Source organism: Coregonus lavaretus (assembly GCF_964263955.1).
Source record: "Coregonus lavaretus genome assembly, chromosome: 9".
Taxonomy (NCBI): domain Eukaryota; kingdom Metazoa; phylum Chordata; class Actinopteri; order Salmoniformes; family Salmonidae; genus Coregonus; species Coregonus lavaretus.
This window is the reverse complement of record NC_139996.1, coordinates 36723182-36739016: the sequence shown is the minus strand read 5'-3', so window position 1 is coordinate 36739016 and position 15835 is coordinate 36723182. Positions and strand designations below refer to the sequence as shown.

The window sequence follows — 15835 nt, the reverse complement described above, 5'->3', positions numbered from 1 at the left end:
ATGAATATGAATTCGGAGTACATAAATTATTAAATATTAAAGCATTAAACCTATCACTAAAAGCTTCAGTCATACAAAAGTTATACTTAAATCCGAACTGGTTCTCTGGGCAAATTAGTCATTGTCTCACCCCATGTTCAAGAATGGCCTTTTTCCCTTAATTCAGATTACAACCTCTCACTTTCAGTTATTTGAAAAGGAAATCATCTCCCAAATATCACTATTTCTAAAACAAGCCATAGAAAGTTGGTTGCAATTTCAATGTAATCCTCCAGAAACGACAGAACAAATAATGCAACAAATATTGTGGTTAAACTCCAAATACAGTGGGGAAAAAAAGTATTTAGTCAGCCACCAATTGTGCAAGTTCTCCCACTTAAAAAGTTGACAGGCCTGTAATTTTCATCATAGGTACACGTCAACTATGACAGACAAAATAAGATTTTTTTTTCCAGAAAATCACATTGTAGGATTTTTAATGAATTTATTAGCAAATTATGGTGGAAAATAAGTATTTGGTCAATAACAAAAGTTTCTCAATACTTTGTTATATACCCTTTGTTGGCAATGACACAGGTCAAACGTTTTCTGTAAATCTTCACAAGGTTTTCACACACTGTTGCTGGTATTTTGGCCCATTCCTCCATGCAGATCTCCTCTAGAGCAGTGATGTTTTGGGGCTGTCGCTGGGCAACACGGACTTTCAACTCCCTGCAAAGATTTTCTATGGTGTTGAGATTTGGAGACTGGCTAGGCCACTCCAGGACCTTGAAATGCTTCTTACGAAGCCACTCCTTCGTTGCCCGGGCGGTGTGTTTGGGATCATTGTCATGCTGAAAGACCCAGCCACGTTTCATCTTCAATGCCCTTGCTGATGGAAGGAGGTTTTCACTCAAAATCTCACGATTCATGGCCCCATTCATTCTTTCCTTTACACGGATCAGTCATCCTGGTCCCTTTGCAGAAAAACAGCCCCAAAGCATGATGTTTCCACCCCCATGCTTCACAGTAGGTATGGTGTTCTTTGGATGCAACTCAGCATTCTTTGTCCTCCAAACACGACGAGTTGAGTTTTTACCAAAAAGTTATATTTTGGTTTCATCTGACCATATGACATTCTCCCAATCCTCTTCTGGATCATCCAAATGCACTCTAGCAAACTTCAGACGGGGCTGGACATGTACTGGCTTAAGCAGGGGGACACGTCTGGCACTGCAGGATTTGAGTCCCTGGCGGCGTAGTGTGTTACTGATGGTAGGCTTTGTTACTTTGGTCCCAGCTCTCTGCAGGTCATTCACTAGGTCCCCCCGTGTGGTTCTGGGATTTTTGCTCACCGTTCTTGTGATCATTTTGACCCCACGGGGTGAGATCTTGCGTGGAGCCCCAGATCAAGGGAGATTATCAGTGGTCTTGTATGTCTTCCATTTCCTAATAATTGCTCCCACAGTTGATTTCTTCAAACCAAGCTGCTTACCTATTGCAGATTCAGTCTTCCCAGCCTGGTGCAGGTCTACAATTTTGTTTCTGGTGTCCTTTGACAGCTCTTTGGTCTTGGCCATAGTGGAGTTTGGAGTGTGACTGTTTGAGGTTGTGGACAGGTGTCTTTTATACTGATAACAAGTTCAAACAGGTGCCATTAATACAGGTAACGAGTGGAGGACAGATGAGCCTCTTAAAGAAGAAGTTACAGGTCTGTGAGAGCCAGAAATCTTGCTTGTTTGTAGGTGACCAAATACTTATTTTCCACCATAATTTGCAAATAAATTCATTAAAAATCCTACAATGTGATTTTCTGGAATTTTTTTCTCTCATTTTGTCTGTCATAGTTGACGTGTACCTATGATGAAAATTACAGGCCTCTCTCATCTTTTTAAGTGGGAGAACTTGCACAATTGGTGGCTGACTAAATACTTTTTTCCCCACTGTATACTAATTGATAAAAAAACAATATTTTTTTGACAAAATGTTTAAAAAAGGTATAATCTTCATAAATGACATTATAGGTAGGACTGGTGGCGTTATGTCACACATGCAGCTATCGAAAACATATGGAAATGTCTGCTCTACCCAAAATTACAACCAAATAATTGCAACATTACCGCAAAAATGAAAGAGGAAAGTGGAAGGAGGAAAAAGTAAGGAACTTGTCTGTCGGCCCTGCATTAAAGAACTTAATTGGGTAAAGAAAATTGTGATAAATAAAAAAGTATATCAGTTTCATTTAAGGACCAAAGGATTGACAGCCGTCCCATATAGATTGCAAAATAGTTGGGAACAGATTATTGACGTACCGATTCCATGGCATAGTGTTTATGAACTTATACGCAAAACGACGCCGGATTCATTAGATCATTTGTTTTGTTTCTGGTCACAGGTCCAGGAATGGCTGAAGGATTGCAATATTTACCTGGCGCTAACCCTGCAGATAGCACTAATGGGTGATCTGAAAAGTCATAGCCAATCGATCAATAATAATAATACTTTTAGCAAAAATGTTTGTTTCTACAGATTGTAAATTGAAAATAATGAGAATAGAAGGGTTCAGAACTTTTGTGAAACATCACAGTACATTTGAAAAAGATATGGCAAATAGAAGAGATAGTTAGGTGATAGATGGGAGGTGTTGAATGAAGCTGAAGGATGGGACTAATAACAATTAACAACAACTAATAACAACAAGATAACTAATGTAAAGCATTCTGTGTCCATAATAAGTAAATACAGTGGTGTGAAAAAGTGTTTGCCCCCTTCCTGATTTGTTATTTGTTTGCATGTTTGTCACACTTAAATGTTTCAGATCATCAAACAAATTTAAATATTAGTCAAAGATAACACAAGTAAACACAAAATGCAATTTTGAAATGAAGGTTGTTGTTGTTATTATTAAGGGAAAACAAAATCCAAACCTACATGGCCCTGTGTGAAAAAGTGTTTGCCTCCCCTGTTATAACACAACTCAACTGTGGTTTATCACACCTGAGTTCAATTCCTCTAGCCACACCCAGGCCTGATTACTGCCACACCTGTTCTCAATCAAGGAATCACTTAAATAGGACCTGCCTGCCTGAAGTAGACCAAAAGATCCTCAAAAGCTAGACATCATGCCGAGATCCAAAGAAATTCAGGAACAAATGAGAAACTGACTCTGAAAAGTCAAACATTTAAAAAAGTTTTTCAGAGGGATGCAGCACTCTTGAAATTGCTAAGATATTGGGGCGTGATCACAGAACCATCAAACGTTTTGTTGCAAATAGTCAACAGGGTCGCAAGAGCCGTGTTGAGAAAAAAAGACGCAAATTAACTGCCAAAGATTTGAGAAGAATCAAACGTGAAGCTACCAGGAACCCATTATCCTCCAGTGCTGTCATATTCCAGAACTGCAACCTACCTGGAGTGCCCAGAAGTACAAGGTGTTCAGTGCTCAGAGACATGGCCATGGTAAGGAAGGCTGAAACCCGACCACCACTGAACAAGACACATAAGTTGAAACGTCAAGACTGGGCCAAGGAATATCTGAAGACAGATTTTTCAAAGGTTTTATGGACTGATGAGATGAGAGTGACTCTTGACGGACCAGATGGATGGGCCCGTTGCTGGATCAGTAATGGGCACGGAGCTCCACTTCAACTCAGACGCCAGCAAGGTGGAGGTGGGGTACTGGGATGGGCTGGTATTATTAAAGATGAGCTAGTTGGAAATTTTTCGGGTTGAAGATGGACTCAAACTCAACTCCCAAACCTACTGCCAGTTTTTAGAAGACACTTTCTTCAAGAAGTGGTACAGGAAAAAGTCTGCATCTTTCAAGAAGACCATGATTTTTATGCAGGACAATGCTCCATCACATGCATCGAAGTACTCCACTGCGTGGCTAGCCAGTAAAGGCCTTAAAGAGGAAAGAATAATGACATGGCCCCCTTCCTCACCTGACCTAAACCCTATTGAGAACTTGTGGTCCCTTCTTAAACTGTCGATTTATGGTGAAGGAAAACAGTACACCTCTCTGACCAGTGTCTGGGAGGCTGTGGTTGCTGCTGCACAAAAAGTTGATCGTCAACAGATCAAGAAACTGACAGACTCCATGGATGGAAGGCTTATGACTGTTATTGAAAAGAAGGGTTGCTATATTGGTCACTGATTTTTTTTGTTGTTGAAATGTCAGATGTTTATTTGTGAATTTTGAGTTGTCTGTTTATTATTCTCACTTTAACAGATGACAATAAACAAGTGAGTTGGAACTTTTCGTTTTTCATTTAGTTGCATAATAATTCTGCACACTAATAGTTGCCCAATAATTGTGCACACATAGATATTCTCCAAAGAAAGCCAAAATCTCACTTTTACTTTCTTAAATATTCAAGTTTGAGGTTTATTAACATATTGGATTGACAGAGAGCACTGTAGTTGTTCAATAATAAAAATGTATCCTCAAACATACAACTTGCCTAATAATTGTGCACACATTATATATATATATATATATATATTTCCAAGTCCTATTCTTGAAGATCAAGGGGTAATAAATTAATTGGAATGACTGGAAATCTGACAGACTTTGGTTTTTAATGTAAAGATAAAACATAATCGTATTATTATCTGTAGTAGAAAGCAATGGGTTGGAATAAGCCTACATAACCATCCCATAAAGTAAAATGCAACATCCATTTATGGCCAGCTATGTAAACGCTAACATTGATTTATCCTGCAATAGATTGGTAATAAACATTATTGTCTTCTTCTAATGCCTCTTAAGGGGAAAGTAATCTGAAAGTAACAAAAAAATCAGATTACGTTATTGAGTTTGGGTAATCCAAAAGTTACGTTACTAATTACAATTTTGGACAGGTAACTAGTTCTGGAATGGATTACATTTAGAAAGTAACCTAGCCAAACCTGTATGCCACTGTACTCCAAATTTGACCTTTATCCACACTGCTCCATCGAAGATTGAAATACTGCTAGTTTTTCCCGGAAAACTGCCCTTTTCATCCTCATGCTAGCTACCATTAGCCACAGCAGCCATTATGGAATGGCACGTCGTGTTGAACAACAAAGGAGCTGATTGGCTGACACGGCTGCGGTGGCTACTGCTAGCAAGCATGAGGACGAAAAGGGCACTTTTCCAGGAAAAATAGTAGTATTTCGATGTATCAGTGTGGATAAAGGTACAATTTGTAGTACAGCGACATATCCCATCCCTGCATTGAGGTATGTTTTCCGACCATGTCTCGCGCTGGCGCCATGGTGTCTTAATGTAACCATGATTGCGCTCCGACTCCAGTGCAGCTCAGTGTAAACGAGTGTAACGGTAGGGTCGGTATCTTCTGGCAACTATTGACGATAGTATCCTCTGGCTGGGGGAGTTTTTTTTTAAGAGCACCAACGCATGCTCTAAACGTTAACACGCATCCCTTGCGCTATGGTTTTGGAAACATAAGGAACATCTTTCATATCAGCGAGAAATAACACACAAAAATACAGGAGTTTAAATTACTACACACCTTTATATGGTTAGGGTTCCCACACGGCCATATCTCCATGTTCCAGCGCTTGTTTACGGAAAACAGATGAAGACAGTCGACTACCTGTGCTAATTAGCTATCTGCGTCTCCGAACACCTTTGTGTAAATGGTATATGGACGCCACAAACGTGTTGTCACTGAAAAATACTGTCGCCTGCAACTGTGTTAACTGTGTATATTTTGCATTCGTGAAATTATTTTGATGTGATATGAAAGTAGAGGGCTTAATGTTTCTAGAACCGTACCGCAATAGCGGAGGTTCATAAAAATGACAGCCCCCATGCATTTACAACAAATGCCTTGTTGGCTAAGTTTGCCATATTATACATTGCTCTCTGTTACGTTTTTTTTGTGTGGACCTCATTCACCTTTCAATCACCCACGAGGGTATATGAGCCTAAAAACCAATGAGGAGATGGGAGAGGCAGGACTTGCAGCGCATCAAGCGTCTAAAATAGAACCAAGTTCTATTTTAGCACCTGGCTACACAGACGCTCGCGAGCAGTTAGGATGAAATTATTGAGTAACATGTACAGTTGAAGTCGGAAGTTTACATACACCTTAGCCAAAGACATTATTTAAACTCAGTTTTTCACAATTCCTGACATTTAATCCTAGTAAAAATTCCCTGTCTTAGGTCAGTTAGGATCACCACTTTATTTTAAGAATGTGAAATGTCAGAATAATAGTAGAGTGATTTATTTCAGCTTTTATTTATTTCATCACATTCCCAGTGGGCCAGAAGTTTACATACACTCAATTAGTATTTGGTAGCATTGCCTTTAAATTGTTTAACTTTGGTCAAACGTTTCGGTCAGCCTTCCACAAGCTTCCCACAATAAGTTGGGTGAATTTTGGCCCATTCCTCCTGACAGAGATGGTGTAACTGAGTCGGGTTTGTAGGCCTCCTTGCTCGCACACGTTTTTTCAGTTCTGCCCACAAATGTTCTATAGGATTGAGGTCAGGGCTTTGTGATGGCCACTCCAATACCTTGACTTTGTTGTCCTTAAGCCATTTTGCCACAACTTTGGAAGTATGCTTGGGGTCATTGTCCATTTGGAAGACCCATTTGTGACCAAGCTTTAACTTCCTGACTGATGTCTTGAGATATTGCTTCAATATATCCACATACTTTTCCTTCCTCATGATGCCATCTATTTTGTGAAGTGCAATAGGCCCTCCTGCAGCAAAGCACCCTAACAGCATGATGCTGCCACCCCCGTGCTTCATGGTTGGGATGGTGTTTTTCTGCTTGCAAGCATTCCCCCTTTTCCTCCAAACATAACGATGGTCATTATGGCCAAACAGTTATATTTTTGTTTCATCAGACCAGAGGACATTTCTCCAAAAAGTACGATCTTTGTCCCCATGTGCAGTTGCAAACCGTAGTCTGGCTTTTCTATGGTGGTTTTGGAGCAGTGGCGTCTTCCTTGCTGAGCGGCCTTTCAGGTTATGTCGATATAGGACTCATTTTACTGTGGATATACTTGTTTCCTCCGGCATCTTCACAAGATCCTTTGCTGTTGTTCTGGGATTTATTTGCACTTTTCGCACCAAAGTACGTTCATCTCTAGGAGACAGAACGCGTTTCCTTCCTGAGCGGTATGACGGCTGTGTGGTCCCATGGTGTTTATACTTGCGTACTATTGTTTGTACAGATGGTACCTTCAGGCGTTTGGAAATTGCTCCCAATGATGAACCAGACTTGTGGAGGTCTACAATTTTTTTGCTGAGGTCTTGGCTGATTTTCTTTTGATTTTCCCATGATGTCAAGCAAAGAGGCACAGAGTTTGAAGGTAGGAATATACACCTCCAATTGACTCAAATGATGTCAATTAGCCTATGAGAAGATTCTAAAGCCATGACATCATTTCCTGGAATTGTCCAAGCTGTTTAAAGGCACAGTCAACTTAATGTATGTAAACTTCTGACCCACCGGAATTGTGATACAGTGAATTATAAGTGAAATAATCTGTCTGTAAACAATTGTTGGAAAAATTACTTGTGTCATGCACAAAGTAGATGTCCTAAACGACTTGCCAAAACTATAGTTTGTTAACAAGAAATTTGTGGAGTGGTTGAAAAACGAGTTTTAATGACTCCAACCTAAGTGTATGTAAACTTCCGACTTCAACTGTATGTGTACATTTATTTTGCAATGCTCATGCACGCAACGCGGCCGGTGTGGTCAGCATGTAACGTTAACAGAACTGCGGGAATGTAAGCCAGGGCGGGATCAGCCAGCGGCGGCTTCCCGCATGCGTGATTCATTTGCAGTCTGGACGCGGAGGGGTGAACATCTCCTGCTCTGACTGCAGCTGGGAGGTACTGCTGCGCGAGGACTGGGCCGCCTGTGAGTGCTTTGGGACGGGGACGGGGACGGGGACGGGGGTGGGGCCCACGGCAGCACCGCTGCTCGTTGAGAAGAGTAAGAACGATACGTGCTTTCACATCAGTCTCCAATAACACCAGCAAAAGTCGCTAGATTTGTCGCTAGTTGCTTTTTTGAAAATGTGTTGCTAGAGGGGTCTGAATACTCACTAAATATAGTGAAAAAGTCGCTAAATTGGCAACACTGCGCCTAACTAGCGGTGTCCTAGTTTAAAAATTGACCTATAGAAGTAGATGCAGGAACGACCCGAATTGCGGGCTGCAATCATACTCTTCTCTCTGCTGTGGCAACATATTTTATAACAATATTTTCACTATGTCATCATCGTTGTAAAATAATAAGAATGTAACAGCGGCAATATCATTTGTTACAGTAGTTGCCCTTTTGGTATTATGTGATAATGTTCTATCTCTATGATGTAATGCTATTATATTTCTACTGTTGGAAGTTTTACAGCTTACTTTTTCTCTCTAGGAAGCTTACTGTGAATACTTGAGAAGTATCAACTTCATCTCCCATGTTCTTCTGGAGGATGCTGTATCAGGAAGTAAGATGAGACCTGGACTATATTCCATTATGCAAAACTAAATAATGGACAATTCATAAATATATCTCCTTTCATTCAAGATGTGCTCTGAAAATGAGAGTTCTGATGCGTTCAAGATGGGACTGCAACTACATCTTTATGGCAGTCACTGGCTGTGTTTAGACAGGCAGCCCAATTCTGATATTTTCTTCACTAATTGGTCTTTTGACCGATCAAATCAGCTCTGAAAAATATCTGACGTGAAAATATCTGATGTGATTGGTCAAAGACCAATTAGTGGTAAAAAGATCAGAATTGGGCTGCCTGTCTAAACGCAGCCGCTGAGCATAAAGAATAAATACATCTGAGCTCAGTCAAGATGCTGCTCATACCATGATGTATGTTTTTCTCCACGGCTGCGTTTACACAGGCAGCCCAATTCTGCTCTTTTGACCAGTCACATCAGATCTTCTTCAGAGCTGATCAGATTAAGACCAATTAGTGGACAAATTGGGCTGTCTTTTAGAATTTAGAAAATTGTTTCCGGAGGTTGGACATTAAATAAGTCCTGGAGTAGTAAACTCAGCAAAAAAAGAAACTTCCCTTTTTCAGGACCCTGTCTTTCAAAGATAATTAGTAAAAATCCAAATAACTTCACAGATCTTCATTGTAAAGGGTTTAAACACTGTTTCCTGTGCTTGTTCAATGAACCATAAACAATTAATGAACATGCACCTGTGGAACGGTCGTTAAGACACTAACAGCTTACAGATGGTAGGCAATTAAGGTCACAGTTATGAAAACTTAGGACACTAAAGAGGCCTTTCTACTGACTCTCTAAAAAACACCAAAAGAAAGATGCCCAGGGTCCCTGCTCATCTGCGTGAATGTTCCTTAGGCATGCTGCAAGGAGGCATGAGAACTGCAGATGTGGCCAGGGCAATAAATTGCAATGTCCGTACTGTGAGACTCCTAAGACAGCGCTACAGGACGGACAGCTGATCGTCCTCGCAGTGGCAGACCACGTGTAACAACACCTGCACAGGATCGGTACATCCGAACATCACACCTGTGGGACAGGTACAGGATGGCAACAACAACTGCCTGAGTTACACCAGGAACGCACAATCCCTCCATCAGTGCTCAGACTGTCCGCAATAGGCTGAGAGAGGCTGGACTGAGGGCTTGTAGGCCTGTTGTAAGGCAGGTCCTCACCAGACATCACTGGCAACAACGTCGCCTATGGGCACAAACCCACCGTCGCTGGACCAGACAGGATTGGCAAAAGGTGCTCTTCACTGACGAGTCGTGGTTTTGTCTCACCAGGGGTGATGGTCGGCTTCGCGTTTATCGTTGAAGGAATGAGCGTTACACCGAGGCCTGTACTCTGGAGCGGGATCGAGGTGGAGGGTCCGTCGTGGACTGGGGCGGTGTGTCACAGCATCATCGGACTGAGCTTGTTGTCATTGCAGGCAATCTCAACGCTGTGCGTTACAGGGAAGACATCCTCCTCCCTCATGTGGAACCCTTCCTGCAGGCTCATCCTGACATGACCCTCCAGCATGACAATGCACCAGCCATACTGCTCGTTCTGTGCGTGATTTCCTGCAAGACAGGAATGTCAGTGTTCTGCCATGGCCAGCGAAGAGCCCGGATCTCAATCCAATTGAGCACGTCTGGGACCTGTTGGATCGGAGAGTGAGGCCTAGGGCCATTCCCCCCAGAAATGTCAGGGAACTTGCAGGTGCCTTGGTGGAAGTGGGGTAACATCTCACAGCAAGAACTGGCAAATCTGGTGCAGTCCATGAGGAGGAGATGCACTGCAGTACTTAATGCAGCTGGTGGCCACACCAGATACTGACTGTTACTTTTGATTTTGACCCCCCCTTTGTTCAGGGACACATTATTCCATTTTTGTTAGTCACATGTCTATGGAACTTGTTCAGTTTATGTCTCAGTTGTTGAATCTTGTTATGTTCATACAAATATTTACACGTTAAGTTTGCTGAAAATAAACGCAGTTGACAGTGAGAGGACGTTTTATTTTTTTGATGAGTTTAGTTTAGTGGGTTTGTTTGTTTGTAGACAACAAGTAAAGAAGCACAGGATGCCCTCACATTGATTCATTTGAATACCTTTACTCCCTCCTAAACTAAACAACGACACGTCATGACTATGTCAACCTTGAAGTTGTACTCCCATGTAGATTTGGAAATATAATCAGTTCTTAGCATTGATTGTTTTAATTAAGTTTGTATAACTGCTATTTTTATTTTCTCTTTCCTCACCCAGAGGAGGGGGAGATGGTAGCAGTAGAGGTGGAAAATATGTTGAGGCTGGCTGAGCAGTGTTTGGAGAGAGCCAAGTACTTCATAGGAAAGAGAGATGAACCCCCTACCCCTCCCTCCTCCACCACCACACCTACCAACTCAGCAGCACTCAGCCTGACCACAGCCTTAGCCCCATCTGTTGCAGTAAGCCCTGGAAAGATTGGTAAATATATTTATCCTCATATTTTGCAACGTTTTTCAAATGACTTTTTTCCTAAATGTATCATCCTCCTGTCCCTCCTCCAGTTTTGCCACAACCACAAGAGATGTTTATTGACTCAGGGCCTAAACATAACCCCAGGCCTGGACACCGCAGAGTTCTCTCTGAGGGTGGAGGGGATTTCTCCCCCTTCCTGCCCCCAGAAGTCTTCCAGAGGTTGCAGACAGTGAAGTCACAGGACACCAGAAAGTGAGTTATCAGAGAAACTGAGGACTAAACAATCAGGGGACAAATGGGAAATATAAATAGCCCATCCGTGACAGCAGAAGGACTCTGTTTACAGTATTCATGAGACGCCTACATCAGAAGTCAACTCTTATTAGAGAATGGTTGTCACTGTAAAAATGTGTTACATTGTCAGAGGCAGTTGATTAAATAATCTATGTGTAGAATGCAGCCCCCTTGTGAAAACTAGGCGAATTGCAACAACACAACCTGAATTCAAACAATTCTCCCCCTTTCCTGGCTTTACTCCCTGTCCCCTCCCCACTTTTGCATCTTTTTACTTTGTTTTGTACACCAGCTTCAAACAGCTGAAAATACAATATTTGTGGTTATTTAAAATATATTTCACATCGGTTTAGATGGTACAATGATTCTCTACACTATACTTGTTTTGTCTCATAAACTGACATTAAAATAAATGGCAGAGAGAATTCTACTACCCAAGTCTGCCGTTGTTGATTCTGCTCCTGAGGAGATTACTGTTAAGTTGCGTCAATTCAAATCTGGTATTTGGAACAAAAGAGGTCAATACACGTCTTCTAAAATAGACTAGTATTTTAATTAATGCAAACCACTTCAATGGTAAATATGATGTTCGTATATACGGGTCCACTGAAATACCACGCAGGGCACTCAGAGAACTAAGCCATTGTTATGAGTTCTTCTTAAAATACTCTGACAGAGATAGTTCCCGCTCCCTGCTGGCCAATCAGAGTAGAGACTGAGCGCGGTTTAGACTTACTCAGCCAATCGTTGGCGCACAGGCTGGTCTCAGCCCCTTGGCGCTCCACTGTTGCACACTGTTGCCAGGCATAAGTTTGTTATCATCACAACCTGTAGAGTCATCACCCATAGACACTGTTCCCCTGTACTCCTTCTACCTACGTCCTTGGACGGTTCACAGACAACAAAGAGGCAGTGTAGTCTAATATTTTGAGACACAAGTTCTTATCTCCCCCTACTCCCTAAAACAGCTCCTCACATTAATCACAGCTTGTTAGGTTAAACAATTTAAATCAGTACAGTACAAACCTTTTATGTTTAATCATTAATGCATTCTTTCTAAGCTAGGTATCACATCCAGTTACAAGAAAAAGATCCCCACATTACCAAGCCTCTGCATGATGCTGATGGAAGAGTGGGAGGGTGCAGCTTTCCCATTTGACAACAAGAGGCAGACCATCTTTTGTTGTGAAATAGGAAGGCTACAATTTTGTGAATCAAATTCCGCTATTACTGCAGATACACTGAACGTACAAAACAGAACAGCTTCCTAATATTGAGTTGCACCCTCCTTTGTCCTCAGAACAGCCTCAATTCGTTGGGGCATGGACTCCACAAGGTGCCGAAAGGGATGCTGGCCCATGTTGACTCCAATGCTTCCCACAGTTGTGTCAAGTTGGCTGGATGTCCTCTGGGTGGTGGACCATTCTTGATACACACAGGAAACTGTTGAGCGTGAAAAACCCAGCAGCGTTGCAGTTCTTGAAACACTCAAACCGGTGCGCCTGGCACCTACTACCATACCCCGTTCAAAGGCACTTAAATATTTTGTCTTGCCCATTCACCCTCTGAATGGCACATATACACAATCAATGTTTCAAGGCTTTAAAATCCTTCTTTAACCTGTCTCCTCCCCTTCGTCTACATTGGTTGAAGTGGATTTAACAAGTGACATCAATAAGGGATCATAGCTTTCACCTGGTCAGTCCCTCATGGAAAGAGGCGTAATGTTTTGTACACTCAGTGTATATTATGGACATTTTCTGAAATTACAATGCAAAAATTGTACATGTAACTCCTTTAATACAGAGTTGATTAATGCAGAGTATTTTAATACTACAGAACTGAAATGCACATTGTATGCCCACCCCAGTCGTAGACTTGCTACATTTTAAACCTTTGTTAACATGTGACTAAACATTTTGTAAAATGTTTTTGTGTATATGAAAGGGAGCTTACACCCATAGAGGAGGCATCACGGTTGAACCAGAAGTTGAAAGCAAATTATGAAGCTCGTCTGGCCCGACTGCCCCCTGCTCAGGCCCGTACACAGAAGACATCTCTGGTCAGTGTTTGTGTGTTATTATGTCACTTGTACCAAACAGACACCACACACCACATTGAGTTGAACAATGTGTGTGTGTGTGTGTCAAACTTTTATGTAGTGGATTTAACAGCTATGTGGATTTCACAACCTTTCTTTTTTGCTTTGTTGTTCTACTGTAATATGACACACAGTATTAAACTCAGAATGAAAATGGCAGCCAGTTTACTAAGAAGATCCCTCAATTTATCCCAGTTTAATACAAAGTAAAGCAGAAAGGTTGTGAAATCCACACCGCTGTTATATTCACTACATATACTGTAAGTTTGAGACACATGCACACACACACACACACACACACACGAGTACCATCTGATGTTGGTATAAAATCAAAGTTGGACCCAACGAGCGCTCAGGAGGGAAGATGGCGGAAGTGCTGGTTGATTCTGATGGCGCGCGTTTGAGTGAAGTCGTTGAGAATGAATGGAAGACGGTGATAACGAAAATGGAGCAAAAAGAGCAAAGTTGTAAACTAACTTCGGTTCCTGGTAGGAGTGCAATTCATCAACAATGATCCATTTGAGGTCACAAAGATTTTAAAGGAGGCATTAAGAAAGGCAGTCAGTCAGAGGGACCAGGAGTGGTTTTGTTTTGATTTCCTGCGTCTCAAAAGAGCAGAAGGAGAAGGCATTGTGGCTCTATAAATGATCAAAATCTGAAATGGAGAGCTTTTTATTTTCGGCGCAATCAAATCAAATTTTATTTGTCACGTGCTTCGTAAACAACAGGTGTGGACTAACAGTGAAATGCTTACTTACGGGCACTTCCCAACAATGCAGAGAGAAAGAAAATAGAGAAAATATTAGAAAAGTAATCATAAATACACAATGAATAACGATAACTTGGCTATATTCACGGGGTACCAGTACCGAGTCGATGTGCAGGGGTACAAGGTAATTGAGTAGATATGTACTGTTCGTTTTTACTCTGTTTATTTAGAACCTAACGGACAACTAGAAAAAGCTCAATCCAAGTTTATTCACCCACTGGGTCACACAGCTGCATAAGACAAAGACATGTTCCCACCAGCACAAGTATTTATACCCCACCTTAGGCAGAGTCTCCTCCTTTTCTCTAAACATTACATCTTTGTTGCTAGGCAGGAGTTAAGTGATGTGGGTAATAAACTGTTCCTTCTCCCTTCATGTGACCTGACCTCGGCCCCCATTCCTCACTAATCCACAGCTATCCAACCTTATCAGTGACCGCAACCAACCAAAGCCATTTCCCTTACTTAGTAACATTCCAAGCCCACCATTCCTCCTACATATAACCATTAACTTCTGGTGTAGCAAGTATTTCAAATTACAACCCAACAACTGAAACCAGACTGTGGCCCTTCTCCTCTCCATAAGATACCTAATATCTAACAATAACATGTTCTGACAGAATGTAAACTTTCTGCATTCCCCTCTCCCTCAGTAACATCAATAAGGATATTTCAAGTTTAGAAGTCAGAACCCATCAGTACATATAACTAAGAATAAAGTGAATAGTCCACAGGACAGATACTAAACAGTAACTGTAGCAGCAGTGTATGTGATGAGCAAAAAGGGTCAATGCAGATAGTCCGGGTAGCTATTTGGTTAATTATTTAACTAACTATTTAGCAGTCTTATAGCTTGGGGGTAGAAGCTGTTCAGGGTCCTGTTGTTTCCAGACTTGGTGCATCGGTAACGCTTGCTGTGCAGTAGCAGAGAGAACAGTCTATGACTTGGGTTGCTGGAGTCTTGGACAATATTTAGGGCTTTCCTCTGACACCGTCTGGTATAGGGGTCCTGGATGACAGGGAGCTCGGCCCCGGTGATGTACTGGGCCATACGCACTACCCTCTGTAGCACCTTGCGGTCTGATGCCATGCAGTTGCCATGCCACGCGGTGATCCAGCCAGTCAAGATGCTATCAATGGTGCAGCTGTAGAACTTTTAGAGGATCTGAGGGCCCATGCCAAATCTTTTCAGCTTCCTGAGGGAGAAGAGGCGTTGTCGTGCCCTCTTCACAACTATATTGGTGTGAGTGGACCATGATAGATCCTTAGTGAAGTGGACACCGAGGAACTTGAAGCTCTCTGCCCGCTCCACAACAGCCCTGTTGATGTGAATGGGGGTGTGCTCAGCCCTCCGTATCCTATAGTCCACGATCAGCTTCTTTGTCTTGCTGACGTTGAGGGAGAGGTGGTTACCCTGGCAACACACTGCCAGGTCTCTGACCTCCTCCCTATAGGCTGTCTCATTGTTGTCCGTGATCAGGCCTACCACTGTTGTGTCGTCAGCAAACCTAATGATGGTGTTGGAGTCGTGCACGGCCACGCAGTCGTGGGTGAACAGGGAGTATAGGAGGGGACTAAGCACGCACCCCTGAGGGGCCCCCGTGTTGAGGGTCAGCTTGGCGGCTGTTGTTGCCTACCCTCACCCCCTGGTTGCGGCCTGTCAGGAAGTCCAGGATCCAGTTGCAGAGGGAGGTGTTCAGTCCCAGGATCCTTAGCTTAGTGATAAACTTGGAGGGCACTGTGGTG

The 15835-nt window shown here is 42.3% G+C and overlaps 1 protein-coding gene across 2 annotated transcripts in view; it reads left to right on the top strand.

Moving 5' to 3' along the window:
- Window positions 1-15835, top strand: part of vps9d1 (VPS9 domain containing 1) — a 45090-nt gene that overhangs the window by 15049 nt on the left and 14206 nt on the right. For both annotated transcript variants that reach the window (XM_084169100.1, XM_084169101.1), the window contains 4 exons: window positions 8387-8459; window positions 10731-10931; window positions 11015-11177; window positions 13167-13281. In XM_084169100.1, the coding sequence (XP_084025226.1) occupies window positions 8387-8459; window positions 10731-10931; window positions 11015-11177; window positions 13167-13281 (552 nt within the window). The remainder of the gene's footprint in view (window positions 1-8386; window positions 8460-10730; window positions 10932-11014; window positions 11178-13166; window positions 13282-15835) is intronic.